The sequence below is a fragment of the Setaria italica genome, chromosome V, assembly GCF_000263155.2.
Source record: "Setaria italica strain Yugu1 chromosome V, Setaria_italica_v2.0, whole genome shotgun sequence".
Lineage (NCBI taxonomy): Eukaryota > Viridiplantae > Streptophyta > Magnoliopsida > Poales > Poaceae > Setaria > Setaria italica.
Genome location: NC_028454.1, coordinates 6,615,048 through 6,635,409, shown reverse-complemented (window position 1 = coordinate 6,635,409; position 20,362 = coordinate 6,615,048). Strand labels below are relative to the sequence as shown.

Below are 20,362 nucleotides of genomic sequence, written 5' to 3'. Positions count from 1 at the left end.
CCCTTACGAGGCCACGTCGCGTGCTGGCTGCTGGTGCCATCGTAGCCGTGCCCAGCCGCGCACCCGACGCACGCGTTGCTGTAGCTGGGCTTCGCCGCCGCCGCCGCGTGTCCCCAACACGCCGAGGCTGCCCCAGGGTAGCAGATCCCGCATCCGGGGGTGTGGATCCGGCCATTCATTGGGCAGATTTGGTCGCGGACGGCCGGAACCAACCGCTGCCGCCATGGACGAGGCCAGCCACCAAAGAGAGCGTGAGGGGAGGAAAGGAGAGGAGGTGGTGGTGGAGCCCCGCTAATGCTTTCTTGCGGCCACGCGGGCTTCTAGCTGCCGCTCGGGCGACAACGAGGAGGGGAAGGGGTGCTAGAAGGGGTAGTGGAGCCGGGCTCTAGTGTTCCGCCCGTGTCACCCCGAGGAGGAGCAGGGGCGTGCGTCAAAACTGCATGTTAAAGAATTCAGATATTCAAATTCACGACCCTAGTGAGGGATCCTTGAGATGACATTTTCAGCAAGGACACGACGCTCTAAGTGTCATCGTTGTCGCCCCTCCGATCCTTCGAACAAAGTTTTCACCGCCAAGGATACAGATGTGGATGACTGGATCACCACAATGCCGTAGAAGCATTGGCGTTATAAGATTTAGCTCCGGTGAAGCTTCGTTGGCGTGCTGGCTTTCCTCCGTGAGCGGCGGCCGCCTCCGTCAGGCGCCAGCCGACGGACTCTCTACAGTCTACACTCGCGGCGCGCTTCCGCTTCCGCGAGAGCACGCACGCGGGCCGGTTCGAATTTGACAGCATTGCATGTTTGATTTTGATCAAAGAAACACGGCGCACATAACACATGATTCAAGGCCTCCTTTGGCCTGGATTAAGCTCTGTCAGTAATCAACATGGCCTGGATTCATCGGCTCCGTTATTCTCTTCTCATCATTCAGTTACAAAAGATTGCATTGGCAATTAGCATGGTCACTGATACTTTATTTTGACCACTAAGTATAACCAGTGACAGCAATAATGATGGCATGCTATTTTGGCACTACTTTTAAGGCAAATCTAACTATAAGATTTTCAAATTTCAGCCAAAGTATTCAAAAGAATATTAATGGTACGTTTGGTAAAGTTTCATCTGATTCTAATTCTCTATGGGAGCTGATTCTTTGAGATTCTCTAGCCTAAACTCTTAAAATCAAGATGGAGAATCACCTCACAGAATCAGGAGAAGCTACTTTTTCTAGCTCCCAACCTCTTAGTTCATTTCAGAGAATCACTTTACAGAATCAACAAAGAATCACTTCTTTTTGAAAAACTGTTTGGCAAAGTTCCTGCTGGATTCAGCAGAGAATCAGCTCTGGAAACTCTGCTAAACGCACCTAAGACACTCTTTTATGAGGAGTTGTTTGATCAAAAGTAACACGGCCCTCTTAGAGGCCCACACTATGGGTCAAGCTCTGATGGGCTGCTTGCTGGGTCAGGCTGCCGGCCTGTGCCGGAATGTGCCTCAGCCAGCAGGCCTAATCATTATTTCAAGTAGCCCAGCCCACATCAACTGTGGAGTGTGTGTGTCTCAGCCCAGACTGTCATGGGGACTCGGGGAGAACCGCTTCCTCCCACCGCACACGCGTCCCGGCGGCAGTGCCAGTGCTCCGACAGAGGCGGCGCCGGCGATGGCGGCGATCTGCTCTCCTTGCATGTACTGCCGCTCTGCCGTGCCGCTGGCGGGTCGCTGCTTCTCGTCCTCTCAGGCGCCCCCGGTACGCCGTATGCCGTCGATCCTCACTCCTCACCGGCCACCACGCACGGCACCACCATAGGGGCTAGGGCCCCTGTAGGGCACCTCATCCATCGCCGCCTTCCTTATCTGCATTCATCAAGGTGAGTTTCTCCTGCCTTCCGATTGCTCACTCACATGGCTTGAGATGAGCAATTGTGTAGGATTTATTCGTTACAAATAGTCAAGGTTTGCAATGGAGACCCCACAACAGCAAGGCGGCAACTCTTACGCGCTACACGGAAAAGTAGTACACGGCTAGAACAGGAAACTTAATTTCAGTACAAAATTCATGGCTGGAAATATTTAGGAGAATACTATGCATTATGGCCCCCTTATATACTAGTATTGCTTTTTTACCCCCCTACTTCAGCATTTTGGAGATTGGGATTTAGGAACCCAACTCCCAATTTGCTTTAAGCCTGTTCGTGTTAGCATTTTGAAACGTTTTGTAACTTTCCAAAAAAAAAATGTAAGAACTCCAAACAGATTTGTGTTACAATGGGAAACCAAACAAAAGAATTAAACTGAGAAGCTAACACATAAGGCCTTAGGATTGTAGTAATTTGGAAAAGAAAATACAACAGATAATGGCTTTTCCTAGACACACATATCTTCTGCGCGTAACTTCTCACAGTTATCCCAATTTCATCTTGGGGCTGATAAATATGAGGCTTGAGGTGGGTCTGAGGAACCTGTATTTTCAGAAATACTGAACATTGTTTGACTTGTTGCGACAAATTTATGATCAATATTGCTTTCTGCGTTCATGTGACCTTCCAAGACTTTGATCACCTCGGACATTTGAGGCCTTCTTTTGGGTTCAATTTGTAAACACCACATTGCAAGTTTCATCATGTCCACTATTTCTTGCTTGTGTACTTGCATATCAGTACTGTGCTTGTCAATCAAATCTGCTAACTCATCACTCTTCACTTTTTCTTCCAGTAAGGTAATAAGATGTATGCTCTCTTCAGATCGTGAAGTGTCAAGATTCTTTCTACCGCTGATGATTTCCATGACCACAACGCCAAAGCTATAGACATCGGCTTTTTCTGTGATTTGGGATGTCAACCACTCAGGAGCTAAATATCCAGGTGTGCCTCTCATTCTTGTAATCACTTGGCTCTTATCCCGATCAATGAGCTTACTTAATCCGAAATCAGAAAGTTTAGCATTGAAGTTTTCATCTAAGAGGATGTTTTGTGGTTTGACATCCAAGTGAGCAATCCTCTTCATACACTCCTCATGTAGATAACATAGACCCTTAGCAATGTGAGTAATAACCTTGCGTCTAGTTTGCCAGTCCAGTGAGGGAGCATCATTGTCATGTGAGTTAAAGATCCACCTGTCTAAGGACCCTTTGGGCATATACTCATACACCAAAAGCCTATCTAATTTCTCTGCACAGAAACCGATCAGCCTCACCAGATGAATGTGATGAATGCTGCCGATTGTCTGAACCTCTGCTAAAAATTCTCTCTTACCCTGACCAGCTCGATCCAAACGTTTAACTGCAATTCTTTCTTCGCCATATTGCCCCTCGAAAACAGACCCAAATCCTCCTTCCCCAAGCTTGCACTTGAACTGGTCGGTTGCTTCTTGTAGCTGCTGAAATGTGAACCTAGTTGGCATTCCTGGTAGCTCCCCAAACTCTTCATCCTCTTCCTGCATCTCCTGGTGTCGCTGTTTTCTTAGTTTATATGCAAAGAAAGTGATAAATACCACAAGTACTATCAAACTGCCTATGGAACCTAGAACCGCACTGAAAACTCTGCTTCTTGTGAAGGATGTTGACCCAGTACCAGTAGGTGCATGAGGATTTGTAGCTGGAGGTGAAGCTGAAATGTCGTTTGAGGGACAGAAGACGACCTGATAGTTGGTGCCTGAGGGACAAGTGAACGTGGTGCTCGAGCTATCATCCCTGGAATAGCTGTATGCATCGGGGCACATCCTTACGAACACCAATGAGTAGGTGGTGGGTTCGCAAGTGTTGGTGCCGTTCCCGATGCAGCAATACTTGGCTTTGTCCTCGAACACCGTGCACGCGCTGTTGCAACCCCCTGGTGCCTTCAAATCTTTTGGGCACTGGGATGTTATGTTGGCTGCGCATCGAGGCCCCCTGCTACAACCCTGCGCTCCCAGTCTGTTCGCCGGCACCGGCAGGAAGTCCATGGGCACATTGAAGCCGTCAACCAGGGAGATGTCGAAGTAATCCGTATTGTTGAACTGGGCTAGCGCGAATTCAGCCATTGTGTTGGGTGCCTGACCGTAGCCTGTGCAAGCAAGCACGCCGCTGCAGTCACCTGTCTCGCACCTGCCGTTACCAGCACGGTCGAACGAGCAAGCTGTGCGTGCCCACACACGCCCTCCGGTGGTGCTGGCCGGCATGTTGAGTATCCATGACTCCCCGGGGTCGAGCTGCCGGCCACCGCCAACAGGCATAGCAGCCGGCCACACGGTGTGGGGGCATCGGTTGGTGATGTTAAATGTGGCGCCCCCGGTGGCGGCTGGTAGGAGTAGTAGGAAGAGAGGCAGGAGGTGGAGAGTCCAGGAAGAACTCAGCGCTGTCATCTTGTGTTGTGGATTCCTTGCATTGGCGTGCTTGTTGGTTTTCATTTTGGTTTGTAGCATGGCTCCTCTGGCATGGCGGAGATAGAGGCAATAGATATTTAGATATTCTATTGTTTGCGTGTTGAATCAGTCAGTTGCGTGCAGCCAACCACGTAACACACTGGAGAACTAGAAGACCCAGTGGAAACAGTTTGACACGGGCTGGGACTGGCTTGTTCAACTTGTTTTTGTTTCATCATCAATCATAGGCGCACAAAACTACTGTACCTGCGAGTTGTTCAGTAATACCATTTATCATCTGTCAAGCACCATATGCAAGCGCGAAGTAAAATCTTGCTGAAGCGCATGATAATTCTTACTGCTATAAGACAATATGTCAATATAGCTTATGAGCAGATTATGCAACTCTGTTCAACCTAAACTGCTGCCCTTTTCCTTTCAGATCACCTGCAACTCTAGAGGCAGCACCATTCCTTCCAGATGCAGCCGCGTGGAACGAGGTACAGGGCTCCGGGCTTATACGCCTTGAGTCTGCCAGCTATTGTGCAAAGAAGTCTCACTCGTCACATAATTTTGTGATTGGGATGTCGATTTCGGGAGCGTTTGGATACCAGGGGTTAAACTTTAACCTTGTCACATCGGATGTTCGGATACTAATTAGGAGAATTAAACATAAGCTAATTACAAAACTAATTGCAGAAACCCTAGGCTAAATCGCGAGACGAATCTATTAAGCCTAATTAATCCATCATTAGCGAATGGTTATTTAGCACCACATTATCAAATCATGGACTAATTAGGCTTAATAGATTCGTCTCACGATTTAGCCTAGAGGTTGTGTAATTAGTTTTGTAATTAGTCTAGGTTTAATACTCTTAATTAGTGTCCAAACATTCGATGTGATGGGGAATAAAATTTAGTCCCCTCCTCCCAAACACCCCCTTCCGTGGTTGGACTTTTCGGAAATCGGGAACTAAATATGAATTACTATCATCTTAGCTAGACAAGTTTTTTTTTCTGACAGAACTGTACATTATAATTGTCAAATGAAGCACCGAACCGTGTACCGGGATGAGCAGCTTGGGCCTCTTGATGTTCTGCCTCATTTGGCCACTGTAGTGGGTTGTTAGCTTGTTGCCCTTCCGATATCCGGCCGTTTGTGGACTGTGGAGGCCTGGAGGGTAGGGAGGGAGAGAGGTGCATGATACATGCTCCGTTCCTGGCCGAGGATCGACGCATGGTCCTTTTGAGATCCATGAAACTTGTTCCAAATAGTAGAGAAGAAACGAACACGTCCCACAATATGCACTGTAAAATCGATTCGAAAATTTTGGCGATAATATGATCTTGTATTGCCCTCTGAATCTCTGCCTTCATGCTTAAAATCGATGTCCAGGATTGGGACTGGCTAATTATGTCTTTCAGGATCATGCTATAAAGCGTCCTTCAGATTATTGACAACCTCCATACACGTCTGATGCCAGGACACACCTGGAACTGATATGGGCCATCCTTGTCTTCTACTACTGCGCGCTGCCGAGGCGGCTGATTATTTGCAAAAAGGCCGGTCCACCTATCCAAAGCCCACGTCAAATGTATAGAGTATTGCAGCCCAGAGTAATCTGAATGGAAGAAATAATAGCTCTGCATCCCCTTCCACCGCACGTCCGCACACGCGTCCCGCCGGTACTCCGGCGGCGGCGGCGGCGACCGGCGATATGCCCAAATGTCTTGCAGTAGCGACGGGCCACTGCAGCTTCTACCGTCCCGGCGCCCATGGTGCGCCGTAGATCCTAACCGCATTATAAGGGGGGCCGTGGGGGTACCTGACCTCATCGGTGCCGCCTTCGAGCTTGAGTCTCCTCCGGTCCTCCTTGCAGATTAATCGGTCTGTATTTCTTAGCAACAAGGGGTGATAACCAATATCTTGTCTAGGAGGTAGGAGTTCTTATTTAAGGTTGGCTAATCAGTAATCTCTGTCAATGTTTACAATGGAGATAAATCGCACGAGCAGCAGAAATTTTCGAAGTAAGAAACAGCTTCTTCTACGTTTTACATCCACTCAGTAATCTGTGGTGTTTTGACCACAGTCACTTGGCTCAGCTTTTGCAGAAAGCAAAGCAGAGTACGCCGGTTTACCAGCTTTATATGTTTATATGACTCGTTTCTAGAAGCAAAAGCCTACCCAAGGCACTATATGAGCAGAGGACCTCGATCTACAAGAATTTACATATTCCTTAACATGGTTAAAACAATAATCTGATTGTGAAGAAATGCAGAATCCAGAACACACAAAACACAATGGTAGAATATCAAAATATGATAGACATGAGGCATCATTTGTACATGTTGATAACTGATAGGTACAAAATATCTGAAAGACTGATGTGGTCTCTAGCTTTTGATTCTTGTCTGCTAGCCAAAGGATGAAACAAATGGTTTAGGAGGCATCTTTAGGCTCTGCAAGCTATCAGTTAGCATGTTCACCACTTTTGTCATAGACGGCCGATTCACTGGGTTCCACTGAATGCACCAAAGCGCTACGATAGCTAGCTTCCTCATTATATCTTTCTCCCCTTGTGTTATTTCCCTTATCAGTTCCAGTTCTTGCCCGGTGACTATTTTCTCATATATCCATTCTGGAATGTAAACATCATTATCGTTCTTGGTCTGTGGGTCTGAGCTACTCTCCCCACTCATCATTTCCAATACCACCATGCCGAAGCTGTAAACGTCTGACTTGTATGATACTGTCCCAAAGTTCCGAGAATATATTTCTGGTGCAATGTAGCCCATTGTGCCTCTTGCTGCGGTCAGTGTGACAATGCTTTGATCCCTTGCACACAACTTCGCTAGTCCAAAATCTGAAATCTTTGGTTTAAAACTGTAGTCCAGTAAAATGTTGGAAGGCTTAATGTCGAAATGGAGGATGCGTTGATTGCACCCTTGATGCAGGTACTCAATCCCTTTGGCAATCCCTGTGGCTATGTCAAGCATTCTGTTAGGTGTTAAGTTTTCTTGGCAACAAGTATCAGATGCTCGTGAGAATATATATTTCTCTAGCGATGCATTAGGCATAAATTCATATATTAGAGCACGTCTTGATCCTTCAGAGCAGAAACCTAGAAGCCGGACGACATTGGCATGGTGGATTGTTCCAATGGTTGCAACTTCGTTGATAAATTCTTCTCCTTCTCCTTTTGAGTTCTCCAACACTTTGACTGCTACAGGTACTCCGTTGGATAGGTCACCTTTGTATACGCTTCCAAATCCACCTTGTCCAAGTTTATTATTGAATCGTCTTGTTATCTTCTTCACTTCAGAGAACGTGTATCTTGTTGGTTTTGATGCGCTATAAGTGTTTAGGAACATTTCAACTTTCGAGTGTATCTCTTCGTCATACTTTGATTTTAGGGTGAGATATAATGCAGCAGCCACAATCACTGAAAGAACTAAAATCGTGGCTACTGATGATGTTGCTGAACAAACACAAAGAAGCAAATCAGATAGTCAGATAGAAATCCACTATCCATCACATACTATCTCCTTTATGAATGATAATGTGGCCACTAAAGTTGTAAGCAACAAAAGAAGTCCATTAGTTAAGAGGGTTTTAAATTGCATACCTGCAATGACTTTGACATGTGAGCCTGCAGGCAGGAAAGAGAGAATTAGATTCTGTCAAGTCTTTCTTTTTAGGCAGCATCTACTAAGGTCAGCCAAATCACTGGCCACTGGACCAGTTCACAAACTGGAGCTTGTTCTACCAAAATAGTTGGAGAACTCGCCTCCAGAGATTAAGATAATTCTAAGCACATATCTGACTGCAACACATCTCGAACACTAAACCCATTTGATACGCATTTAGAAAGTATAATAATTTAAATTTTCAGGGGAACAGTTGGTAGGCCTATAAATGTGGAAATGTGTAAGTTGAGGGGACAGATTTTTATTTCGTGCATGTGGGAATATCTTGCAAAGGAGCCAAGTCTGGGTTTTGCATTGTGGTGGTATTTTGGACTGATCTCAGACACCTAATCTTTTCTGTCATTACCTATGACCTCTTTTCAGGGAAATAACAGAATCATTTTACTTGAATCAGAAAAAATGCTCTGTAACAAAAGAATATTCTGCAGCAAAATGCAACAGTGACAACTGGTTGAAATAACTAAGAATTAAATGGAAGACCATATTATGTACTTAGGCCATCTCTATGTGTGTTTCATGCCAAAATCAATAAGAAGTCTATCATAGCATATGATCTTTTGTTCAAGATAAGTTCTCAGTTGCAGGAGGTAGTTAGAAACTTACTGTGCTTCTTACAGAATGCTTGCCTAGTTTCTGAGTGAAATCCACAGTGCCTCCCTCCAATTTCACATTGTTGGCAAACATTGGAAATGTTGGGAACTGACCACTTGAACATCGTCTCACCAAATGCAATGGTTCCTTCTGCAATTTCATTAAGGCGCAACCTAATCCAATTCTTCTTATGGGGCGGTAACCAAATGTCATTGGAAATCACTATGCAGTCCAATGGAAGAACATCCATGGATTGAAGAGAATACACCAAGTATGAAAAATGGCTTGTGTTGCTAAGGCAAGAGATGGGGCCAGCAACAAGATCCTCATTACTTGGTCTGAACTCTGTTGAACAACTCACTAAGGTCACACCATGACCGTACGGTCTATATACATCTGTAGATAGATTGGTGGAGATGATCTTTTGAAGAGGGCACTTGGAGGCTCGAAGTGGGATAACATAAATTGAAGCGTACCTATACTCGATGTCAATCACCTTGCATAAACCAAGATTTGGGTGAAAAAGGATGGTTTCTGCTTCCTTAGAGCAACGCAACTTCATTCCCGGTGCACCACATGATGGAGGACTGGTTTCAAGGCGGAATGGAAACCGAATCTCCGGTCCACCTTCACTACAATAGGATGCTGGGCAGTTTTGGAAGAAGTTTTCATCACTGCTTGCTGTGGCCATTGTGACTCCATAGTTGAGAACCGAGAGCAGTAGAGCTGCAGCTAAAGCATTTGGCATTTCGTGATTCGTGTGGTAGAAATTAGACAGAAGGCAAAGCGATGGTGTTGTACCTCGAAAATTGAGTGTCTCATTGGTTTCACTGACCATCAAATATCTGTTGTGATGGCGGGCCCATTATAGTGGTGGAAGAATTCACTCCATGCCTTCATAAGGTGGAATTTCTTTAGAGGTGCAATACGAGTCAAATAACGTCCTTATCAGTATGGTAGTGAGGTTGGAACGAGTCAGTCAAGTCAACTAAATTAATTTGGGCGGCAGTTCATGACTGGTATGACAGGGGCACTAAGAGTGCAACCTTGCAAATAAGTCTGCAATTATTTTTGTGTGGTACTTGCAATACTATTGAGGTTTGTGCGTGCATGTGAAAAGTCCACATCAGTGGATAACAGTTAGGATGCCATGCTTGACTTTTCTTCCTCCTTGCCCATATGCACCCAAAACATTTTATAGTTTTAACCATTCTGCAACAGTATTAGTGAAGTCACAGATAATTAACCCTGTCCTTTACTCTGGCTTCAACATTCTTCTCTGATCTTGCCTTTGCTAAGCTTCCATGGCTAGCTCCCGTGGGTTTCTTCTCTGTGTTGCCCTGCAAGCATTAGCCATGGCTTCCACACTTTCAGTTCTTCCAATAAACACTGAAGCGATAGATGTTCAAGGGCAAACCTTTTGCCCTTCTTCTTCCTGTGGGTTTCTCCAAGACATTCGATATCCTTTCCGTAAGCAAGGTGATCCACCTGGTTGCGGTTTTTCAGAATACGAGCTGGTTTGTATTGATAACAAGGCTATAATTCACATCAACACTGGAAGATACTTTGTGACTAGCATCTCCTATACTGACAGTACATTCTGGGTTGTTGATGCCAATTTGTATAATAGCAGTTGTCCCATTCCTGAGAGGAACCGACGCCCTTACGCAGATGGTTTGCAGTCCAAAAGCTTCTCCTTGCTGCGTCCTGATGCATTTACTTGGGCTGCCTTTGTGAGTTGTTCAGAGCTGATAGCAAGTGATATTATTCCCTCGTCCACCGGTTTCCTTAGTGATGTTATGTACAAGCCCGTTGATTGCAGGAGTACAAAGAATTCTTTAGTTTATGTTTTCATTACTACAATCACTCCTAGGGTTGGAAACATCAAGCCTTCATGCAGATACTTGTCCATGATTCCTTTGGGTAGTTGGGATGTGATGGCACCAAATAATGCAAGTTTTGAAGATGTTGTAAAATTTATGAGGAATGGATTTGCTGTTAGATTTCCTGTGAAAATTGAAGATCGCCCATACCGTGTCATCATTAACCATTGCCTGAATGATTCAGTGAGGTGAGTCCAAGCTCTGCAGACTGGAGACTTCTATATGGCTCTATTTTGTTTTAAATCTGATTCATATATCAAATGTGCTCATCATAACTTGCAGCTACTTCTACACTCAAATATCTAGTTCAAGCATCCTGAATCAGACTTCTGCCATTGTGGGGATCGACCTCAATTTCTTAAGATGTGTAAACGATGAAACCTACCGAAGTAGACTATTTTGGATTGCGGTGGCCATAATATCTGTTATGGACATTGTGAAGTTCGTGATCGGTATGAGACAATTACATATTCCAGATCATTGAGGTGCATCCTTGCATTCATTTAACTTAAGTCTGCAATCTTTTCTGCGCAGTACTTGCAATACTATCGAGGTTTGTGTTTTCACCATTAGCTGTATTGACCTTCCTCGCCTACAAATATTGGAAAACAAGGATATCCATTGATGCAGTTGAGAAGTTTCTCCAAATGCAACAAGCTCTTAGTCCAACAAGGTACGCCTATACCGACATCACTGCAATCACAGGGCACTTTAGAGAGAAGCTGGGGCAAGGAGGCTATGGGTCTGTGTACAAAGGTGTGCTTCCTGGTAATGTTTTTGTTGCTGTCAAAATGTTGGGCAATTCGTTCTGCAATGGAGATGAGTTTATCAGTGAGGTTTCCACCATCGGAAGTATCCACCATGTCAATGTAGTGCGTCTCGTGGGGTTTTGCGCTGAGGAAATGAGGAGGGCGCTCGTGTATGAGCACATGCCCCGTGGATCGCTTGATAAGTACATCTTCTCATCTGAGCGTAGTTTTTCCTGGGATAAGATTAATGAAATAGCTTTAGGCATTGCCAGAGGAATCAATTACTTGCATGGAGGATGTGATATGCAGATACTGCACTTCGACATCAAGCCACACAATATCCTTTTAGACAACAACTTCACACCTAAAATTGCTGACTTTGGGCTGGCCAAATTATACCCAAGGGACAACAGCTTTGTGCCTGTGAGCGCTGCGCGGGGAACTATTGGGTACATAGCTCCTGAGATGATATCTCGTAACTTCGGTGTCGTTTCCTGCAAATCAGATGTTTACAGCTTCGGGATGCTATTGCTGGAGATGGCTGGGGGGCGAAGGAACTCAGACCAACATGCAGCAAGGAGAAGCCAGGTATACTACCCAGCTTGGGTGTATAATCATCTAACCCGGCAAGAGATAGGGGAGATTTGTGAAGCTTTTAATATCCATGAGGTGGAGAGGAAGCTGTGCATTGTTGGGTTATGGTGCATTCAGATGAAATCACATGATCGACCGACGATGAGTGAGGTCATTGAGATGCTTGAAGCTGGCGTTGATGGTCTCCAGATTCCTCCCGAACCATTCTTCTGTGGGAGTGAGCAAAATTCTGTAACTGGTACTTTCCATCTCTCCTCGGAGTTGAGTGCAATCTCAGAGAATGAGGTTACTGATTCCACAAGATGAGCCCATTGTGCCCCTGTACGTGCGACAAGTAGCTAGAATATGAAATCTGTATTCACGGCTGTAATTGAATGATGCTCAATATTTAATCATTTGCAATGCCATGTAATTTGATTATATGCTGTGATGCTGTGATCCGAGAGATTTGTAGGTATGTGTGACTCCTTTTTTCTAGAATACGCAGGAGAGCTGCGTATCTTTTCATTAAGAACAAAGTTTTGTTACAATGCACACCAACCGGACACACGCACACGGGATAGTGGTAGATGTTCGGTGTTACATGGTTACACGACACAATGGTTACAAAGATCAACAAAAGTACAAAGCTAGCTCCCTAGTGGCTCGGTACTGCCGGCCAACTGAAATGCGTTAGGATGCTAGCCCTGACCGCGCACCAATGCGTCGCTTCCTCCGCTATAACTCGGGTCAGCTCTGCGGGATTCTTCTCTGCTGCACGATCAAAGACGCGAATGTTGAGATTCGCCGTATCCATGGAACCTGATCACGACCGGTTGTGTTGCTTGCCGCGCCGGTGGTCACACGCTCACCGTTCTAGCGCTGCTCGCAATCTGCATGAGTTGATCATCAGTCAGATCGTTAGCTAGTGGAAAGATGTCCTATAGCGCTGTAAAATGTTGCGGCTGCATCGTTGTCTTTAGAAACTTGTCAAAATCTTTTGCGGCGACATGGTCGGCATCTGCATCGCGATCGATTATCCCTTATTTGCGCATGGCGAGCACCTCGCCCTTCTTCTTCTTTGAAGGTCGAACAGTGATGTTCAACGGCTTGCTGGTGAGGCGGCCGCTTCGTCTTGGCGTCGGCGCCGTGCTCTCAGCTGGCGCCCTGGCTGGCGGCCTATCCACGAGAGGGAGCTGTATTGCTAGACGGACGGAGCTTATGAAAGCCGTTGTCTTTTCTTTGGCAATCGTGGAGGAGCCTGGCGCCGCCGTCGGCGTTCCGGGAGGCGCCGCTGTCAGTAGTGGGGTGGCCTGAGCAGCGGTTAGAGTCCGTGGCGTGTTCTTGAAGCGCTTCGTGATTGCGACGCCGTCGGCCCCCGGTTCGCCAAGGGTGTCCAGGAATCATTCTCCGTGGGCGCCTGCGGGGATGGCTGACCGGCTTCAACGTGCCTTTCGCGTTCCGCACCACAACGTGCCCGGCGGCAGTATGTGTGACTCCTATGATGAATAAGAGTGCGGTGCGAATTACATGTATACTTCCATATGATGTGACCCTGGCTGCCATTGGCTCTGAATTCATAATTTTGGGAGGAATCGGAACGGCCTAGCAAGTTGCATAGCTTGGCTCTGTTCGAACTTGGTACTTTTTTCAGCTTCAATGGAACTCCAATCAGAGGTTGTTATAATCATTATTAATTCTGTTAATTTAGATGTGCCGATCTTTTCTCTTTCTCCTTTCACTTTCTTCTTCACAATGTACGGATAATCCTAGTTCCTCATAGATAGGTTCAATTTTTTTATTAAAAAAACATTCGTTGCTACTATCAGAAGTTAAGAAAACGGTTCTGAAGGAAAGCGATTAAGAGAAAGCTAGAGGTATTCGTCATATTTCCGATCAAGGAGGAAAAGTATAAAAACTCGAAAGGTGGTTGCGTGTGGATGGACCGTTTACTCTCTGACGTATTGAGGTACAAGTCCAGTCAACGGTTGGTGATGGTCATTGGATTTTATTTTATTTTATTTTATTGCGGTGCTGCTAGCGATCGACGTCGGAGATGACAAAGCAGAAAGCACCAGTGTCCAATCCTACCAATCGTCGCAAAAGACCAGGACTACAATTACAAACACCTTGCATCTGGGTAGTTGACTCATCGCTTCCAAGTAAAGTACCAATCAAGAGTAAGAGTCCAGCCAACCAATGTTGACCAAGAGCTAGCGCTTTCAGAGCAAGAAATCGCCGCCAGCTTTCACCGCAACACGGCAACTCTTCCCTATCAATGAAATAGGCACAATCTCGAACTATTCGTTCAAAAAAAAGATTGATTGATCAGGGATGCAGCCACAGTCTCATTCAACCGCCTGGTGGAATTTGTCAATCTTTGGAGGGCCCTAGCTACGTGACTAATCTCTCCAGCAGAACGTCCAAGCAGATAGCGTAACTTGGAAGAGGTAGGGGGAATCATCTGGAAATTATGAGGGCTTGCGAAATGCAAGTTTATTTTCTTCAGGAACCGATTTTAGACCTCGGAAAACTCGGATCATCGTGCGACTGCGAAGCGTGTTGCTGGGGCTTGGGATCGCAACCCATCACGCCTCGCTGGACGTGCCTCATCGCTGCAGATGGGGTCGTGGAGTAGGAGGAGCCCGTTCATGCATGGAAGTAGGGCAGCAGCCCACCGGGCGGGGGTGATCCATTACACTTTAGCCGAGCCTTTTCGGTGGGCTACAGATTGCTTGTACTTGTGGGCCTAACTGAGGCCGATCGGTCCACCTTGTTAAAGCCCAGCTCAATAGCAGATTGTGGGATCACCCCTTTCCTCCAACTACGGCCACCGCGTACAATTCCCGGCGGTGCTCAAGTGCTCCGTGCGCCGTTACCGCCATCGCCGAGGCGATCTAGTCATCTGGACGGTGTACCCGATGGCTTAATGACAATATAGTTATTAGATTAAATGTATTTGGAAGATGTATTTTTTAGGTACTTTATAGGGTCCAAGGATGAATTACAAATCATCAAAATGAGAAGAAAAAGAAAGATTTAGAAAAATTCTATGGCATCCAAATGATGGTAATGAAGACGGGATAAAGACACGTGAAGATTTGAAGCCTGCTAGAAATATGCACCAACATATTCCACCGATTTATACTCTAGGAACAGTAATCATCACCGATGCAGTCGGTGACCACAGGCAGGGTCAAGATAGGCGCGTGCATGGTTACCACCAATTCATACTTTGGTACCAGTAACCATCACCGATTCAGTCGGTGACCACAGGCAGGGCCAAGGTAGGCGCATGCACTGTTACCACCGATTCATACTTTGGTAAGTCAGTGATCGTCGGATCGGCTCATCATCGGCTCAAAATCGGTTCTGGAAGGTTTGTAGTATAATTTATGCCCCACCGATTCATACAGTGGCTACAGTAACCATGACAACAAATGAGTCGGTGATACGCATAAAGTTACCACGGCTAGTTCTTAGTTGGGGCTATATAGATCCCCTTGCCGAGCTATTTAGTTATTTAAGGGGTGTTAGAGTTTGGAGAAGCTATTATTCATCAAAGTGCTAAAGAGAATATTAAGGCAATTAGCATAAAGCTTAGGTCTTTGTTAGTGCTAGTTTAGGCCTATTAGCATTGCTTTAGGATTTAGCCTAGAGTTAGGCGAGATTTGCACACCTCCTTTGTATCAGTGCTTGCACGCACTAAGAGTTGTAAATCCAGAGCTTATAGGTCTTGAGAGACCCTCCAACCTTGTGGAGTGGCCGTCGGTGCTTGTGAGAGGGAGGAGAGGCTCTCGACGTTTTGCCGAAGCTCTACCAAGTGAAGAGCGGCAAGGAGCATCCGGAAGAGGCTAGGAGGAGACCCACCTACGTGTGGGGAAGGACCGTCAGCTATCCTACGGAGTTACTTGACTTGGGGGTTTATGCCCTCGTGCAGGCATTCCCTTTGAGAGGGACTCCAACAACAAGGACTAGTGGAAACATTTGCTTTATTTCCTATACCTCGGATAAAATCGTCATATCGCCACGCCCGAAGTTTGCCTTCTCTACCTCATTTACCTTCCTCATTTCTTATTTTACTTACTTTTCGCGTTTACTTTTTCTAAAATTGCCATATGTAGTTTATACGATTAGAATCTAGGGTGCAAAACTCTTTCAACACATAGAAAAACCTAGTGCACGTCTAGATAGAAATTGAAATAAGTTTTTATAAATGTTTGGAATCTTAGATTTTAGAACATCCAATTCACCCCTTTTTAGTGTCACAGTCCCTTCACCCTTGCTGCGGGATTTTTCTTATACCATCCTTAATAATGGCGCAATCTCACATCCCATTCTCCATTTCTCCTTACTCCTTAGCGATTTGATTGCCGCCGTAGAGAGATCAGAGATGACTTGGTTGCCAATTTGAGACGGTAGGTATGGTCTTCTTTTTTCATCTTGTTCCCCAAGTACAACAAAAGGTAAGAAAATGCTCATCCAAACTCCACGGATTGCGCACAGTACAACACTTCCATTAACAAGGGCAAGAGCAATATGAGAGGGAATCTTCTCAAGAGCCAAATTGACTGATCCTGATTCTTGCATTGCACATGTATAGATGATCTAATGCACATAGGAGGCTATAAGCTACTGCCAACGGTACCTTTTAGTTCATATGATCAGGAGATGTCGTGTCACCAAACTTCGTAGTTTAGCAATGCTTTCAGCTTTTTCTCATTGGTTTGTTTACTAGATTTAGGCCGCAAGCTTTTGTCTTGACGAAGAGCAGGTTTGCCACCTGGAAGCAATTGCATAAATTCTATTTGCCTTCTTTTTTCCCATGAAAAATTGATGGTTGCTAGCGTGTCTATGATGCTTCATATGGACTCCGTAATATTTTCAGTTCATAAAATAAGTCTGCAGCATATCTTGGTCGTTCATTGCTAGATCAGAATTGCAATGGGTTTATAGCATAGGAACAATAGGAAAAAAAAATCTCAACCAACTCCGTTACCACTTTCAATTACATAAGTACAAAGAGAGGATTCACTGTGGTTATCCATCTGTAAGTGGAACAAACACTAGAGGGATTTCGCATAAGAACGGGAATTGGGAAGCACTCTCCAATCTGAACTCATATTGTTGGAGAAGATAACTTTTGGGCTACACCGAATTTCTTTACTGACTTGCCAATTTTGGGAGAAGATAACTCCTCTTGAACAACACAACAAACAATGCCCGTTGGACTAGTTTCTATCTGGTGACAGGGGTTGCATGCCGTGATCCTGAGAAATGGAAGATTGGTGATGGCTATTACCGGAGACTGGAGCCGGTGGTTGCTCCCCTTGCTCTCGCTTACCCATGTACTCTGCTGCTGTAAAATCAGTAGAATGTAAGGTGCCATTCAATATGCAGCAGAAACAAATGCTACATAGTTTTTGCATACGAACTGGAAACCAAATCTGAAAATCATGATATTTGAACTGAATCTTGGTACCAGTTGTTCTCCTAGAGCAACTGGATGTACTCCAATTACAATAGGTACTCTTTCTTTTTTTCTTGGAGAAAATTGGGGTGATTAATATAGCTAGTTGGGTAGTAGGCTTGGTAATAAGTGCAGAACATGATCATTCGATTATGGTGCCACAGGACACAATAAAGGAGAAGAAAGACTGTTTCAAGTTTGAAAAACACAATGACGTTGAGATGCCACACCGCTTGAACTAGTCATTGTCTGGAAGGATGGAAGCTGAATGAGGACTCCCGCTGGAGGTTGGCGCCGGAGGTGGCATGACATCCACTCGCCCACCCATGTTCACTGGTACTGTAAGTTTAGTAGAACGTGAGCTGATGTTTGGCATTCCCTAGAAAAAAATCCTTGAAAAAATGGTTGCTATTGCTACTCTACACTACAGATAGCTAAGAACTGTTTTTGGCGATGCGCTGAATACTGAAATTTCTCTTAATTTCATAAATGGAGATACTGATGAACAGAGTGAGACTGGAAAGCGCACGATGCTTCGGTATGGAAAATGGCAAGGATCCAAGGACAATAGTGATGCTGAAAGCAAAGGGTGACCAAAGAAATTAGACCATGCAATAAAAAGGCGACAGTGTTGTTACCACCTGTGAGGAAGCCGATGAGCATCACAGCAAGGACGACCACGGACATCAGTACCGGGAGGAGCTTATGGTTGAGGAACAAGCACCAGCTCCTCTGCTGCTTCATCTCCTCTCTGTGCTTTGTAGAGCGATTCTTCATTCCTTTTGCCTTTCAGGAGAGCAGCTCATTTACTAGTATCACTCTATCATGTACGTACACCAAGTGTGCTAGGAGTTTCACCTCTGCTGTGTTGAGACCACTCTTCTCTATCTTTTTTTTTTAAAAAAAAATGAACAGGCAGGAGAGCTGCCTATTGTATATTGAACTAATGAGAAAGAAAAGCACTCATCTTGATCTGAGCCGTTGTGTAATTAACCACAGGATAGTTGGGTTAATAGTTTTGGAAGTCTGACTAGCTGGCTTAGCTTCTGGGATCTAGTGAGCATCTTGGTTTACATAGACGCTGCACGTGTGACACATTCATGGCAGTATCGAACCGAATCAAGATGCACGAATTGTGTGTTGCTCTGCTGTAATATTTCCCCGTTTCAATGAGCACAGTTACAATGTCGAATCTCTGGCTACAATTAACTAGAAGATGCAAAGTCAACTTGATTACACGACAGGTTGACAACGTTACAGAGGAAGCAGACGTGTTAAAGTACGGTTTATTCCTGAAGATTAACGATGGACCACGAACCCAAAATGATTCGTGCTGTCGAACTCACGAACTGGTTTGTTTTATTGTGTTGGTGTATTCTCAAGACCGAGAGAAGTTATAGGTTCTTTTCCATGACACTTGTCGAGCATGGATGAGTTGACATGTGAGATGCAATATTTGGTTACTAAATTGTTTAGAACAAGAAACACATATACTTTCTCATTTCCTTTTACAAGATGTATTAGGATTTTGAAAACTTTTTTAAAATATGCTGTCACCGCCAATTAACTACATATTATTAATCCGCATTAAAAAAATATGGTAATACAACTTTATATACTATAAATAAATGTGTATTATCTGACTAACTGTCAATGAAAATTTACAAAGTTTGATATTTTCGACTCCTAACATGCATTATATTTCGAAACAGATGGGAGTTGAGCATCCTGTGATTGTAACTTCCCTCTGACCCACATGTCAAGGAAATTAAGTTATATCGGAGGAACCGGTCCCCTGTGTGCAAGAGTCAAGTTGCTAAACGCCGTCGTCGGAGGGTTGAAGGACCTTGTGGGTTGATGTGGGGGTGCCGATGGAGGTTTGCCGGGCCTAAAGGGTGGATGTGGGTGTGGAGACGGAGGTGGCGGAGGCTGCCTGGACCCTGCGTGTACGTCATAATTAACAAATAATCAGTACATGCAAATCAGGTCAATTGTATAGTGAACTGAAGGCGCAGCCACACCACACACACACCTGCCACCACAAGCTCAACGTGGGTGGTGAGAAGGACGATCATGGGTAGGGCTGCGAGGATCATTTCTGCCGCTGGCCTGTAAATTTGTGGGTGCATCAGAGGTTGTGGTGAGTACGCGGTGACACGCTGCCCTTTTATAACGTGTATCCAGGAGATCGATGCCAGGACCCAGCTCGCATCCATCGCTTGCCAGTGTGCAATGCACCAAATTAAAGCTAAAAAGTGTAGTGGCGTGGTGTCAAACTCTGCGTGCTTGCCAAACTTTGACTTGACCGCTTGGCTGGTAAGGACTACCGTCAAGGCGTACGTCAACCATATGGAGTTTGGATTCTAAAACTGAGGGGGGCCAAACAAAGCGGCGTTGTTCGAATTTGAGTGGAATGGGTTCAGCTGGCAAACTTTCTACACACGTCACAAATGGTCTCGAGCCTCCCGCGCGCTAAGCTTCGCGACCCTTCATGAGAGCTCGTCGTTCGTCCCATCGGTTCTTCACGCAGCCGTTCGCATCCGCCTCTACATCCATCTAACCAGCGGCGCCGGTGCCACTTCTCCGTGTCGGGCCCTGGCTCCCCGCGGTTGCGTCCCGGCCTCTCCGTTCACGAGCGCAGGAGCGTCCGCAGGCCCGCGGCGGGAGCCCCTGCAAGACAGCCAAGTCGTCCCCTGGATGAACGATTGCCGCGATCGACGAGCTCCTCTTCACCAGGAACAACGTCACCGTTTCTCATCTTCTTCCTTTCCTGCCTCCTCATACTATCCACTAACTCATCTCGTAACCAGCATGATATCTCTGATGTAAAGGGTATGAACAGTCCGTGGGGAAAAATAACGGCCTCCACGTTCAATAAATGAGTCTCCGTTAGCTGAAAAAAACGGACACCATCAACTGAGAAGCTATTCTGTCTGGAAAATGCAAGCACCATGACAGTCAAATTTCGTCACAAATCACAAAATCGTCACAGATTGACGCAATCCGTGACGTTTCTAAACCGTTATAGAATAACCTTGAGCCTGTGCAAC

The 20,362-nt window shown here is 45.5% G+C and overlaps 3 protein-coding genes and 1 long non-coding RNA gene across 6 annotated transcripts; 1 reads left to right on the top strand and 3 right to left on the bottom strand.

The window, feature by feature from the left end:
- Positions 1 to 2,419: 2,419 nt before the first annotated feature.
- Positions 2,420 to 4,686, bottom strand: LOC101770711 (G-type lectin S-receptor-like serine/threonine-protein kinase At1g34300). Its single transcript, XM_004967952.3, is given in 2 exon segments — positions 2,420 to 2,585; positions 2,587 to 4,686. Coding segments are annotated over 2 exon segments (1,842 nt in total). The 5' UTR covers positions 4,399 to 4,686; the 3' UTR covers positions 2,420 to 2,555.
- A 1,883-nt stretch (positions 4,687 to 6,569) lies between these two features.
- On the bottom strand, positions 6,570 to 9,615 carry LOC101771106 (rust resistance kinase Lr10). Of its 3 annotated transcripts, none has more exons than XM_012846088.3 (4): positions 9,114 to 9,206; positions 8,650 to 9,033; positions 7,965 to 7,988; positions 6,570 to 7,817 (listed from the first exon to the last, which is right to left on the bottom strand). In XM_012846088.3, exons 2-4 carry the CDS (start codon positions 8,885 to 8,887, stop codon positions 6,754 to 6,756), a joined length of 1,326 nt encoding a protein of 441 aa, XP_012701542.1. In that variant the 5' UTR covers positions 8,888 to 9,033; positions 9,114 to 9,206; the 3' UTR covers positions 6,570 to 6,753. The 3 variants fall into 3 exon arrangements, with proteins under 3 accessions (XP_012701542.1, XP_012701541.1, XP_022682083.1); XM_022826348.1 differs by adding an exon at positions 9,439 to 9,615 and having other exon boundaries at positions 6,754 to 7,817; positions 8,650 to 9,363; XM_012846087.2 differs by having other exon boundaries at positions 8,650 to 9,615.
- A 158-nt stretch (positions 9,616 to 9,773) lies between these two features.
- On the top strand, positions 9,774 to 12,320 carry LOC101765692 (LEAF RUST 10 DISEASE-RESISTANCE LOCUS RECEPTOR-LIKE PROTEIN KINASE-like 2.2). The gene is made up of 3 exons (XM_004967939.3): positions 9,774 to 10,708; positions 10,803 to 10,972; positions 11,055 to 12,320. Exons 1-3 carry the CDS (start codon positions 9,942 to 9,944, stop codon positions 12,167 to 12,169), a joined length of 2,052 nt encoding a protein of 683 aa, XP_004967996.1. The 5' UTR covers positions 9,774 to 9,941; the 3' UTR covers positions 12,170 to 12,320.
- A 4,536-nt stretch (positions 12,321 to 16,856) lies between these two features.
- Positions 16,857 to 18,135, bottom strand: LOC111257213. The gene is made up of 3 exons (XR_002677604.1): positions 17,954 to 18,135; positions 17,543 to 17,651; positions 16,857 to 17,201 (listed from the first exon to the last, which is right to left on the bottom strand). It is a non-coding gene; the product is annotated as an uncharacterized LOC111257213 (long non-coding RNA).
- Between the last annotated feature and the right edge of the window lie 2,227 nt (positions 18,136 to 20,362).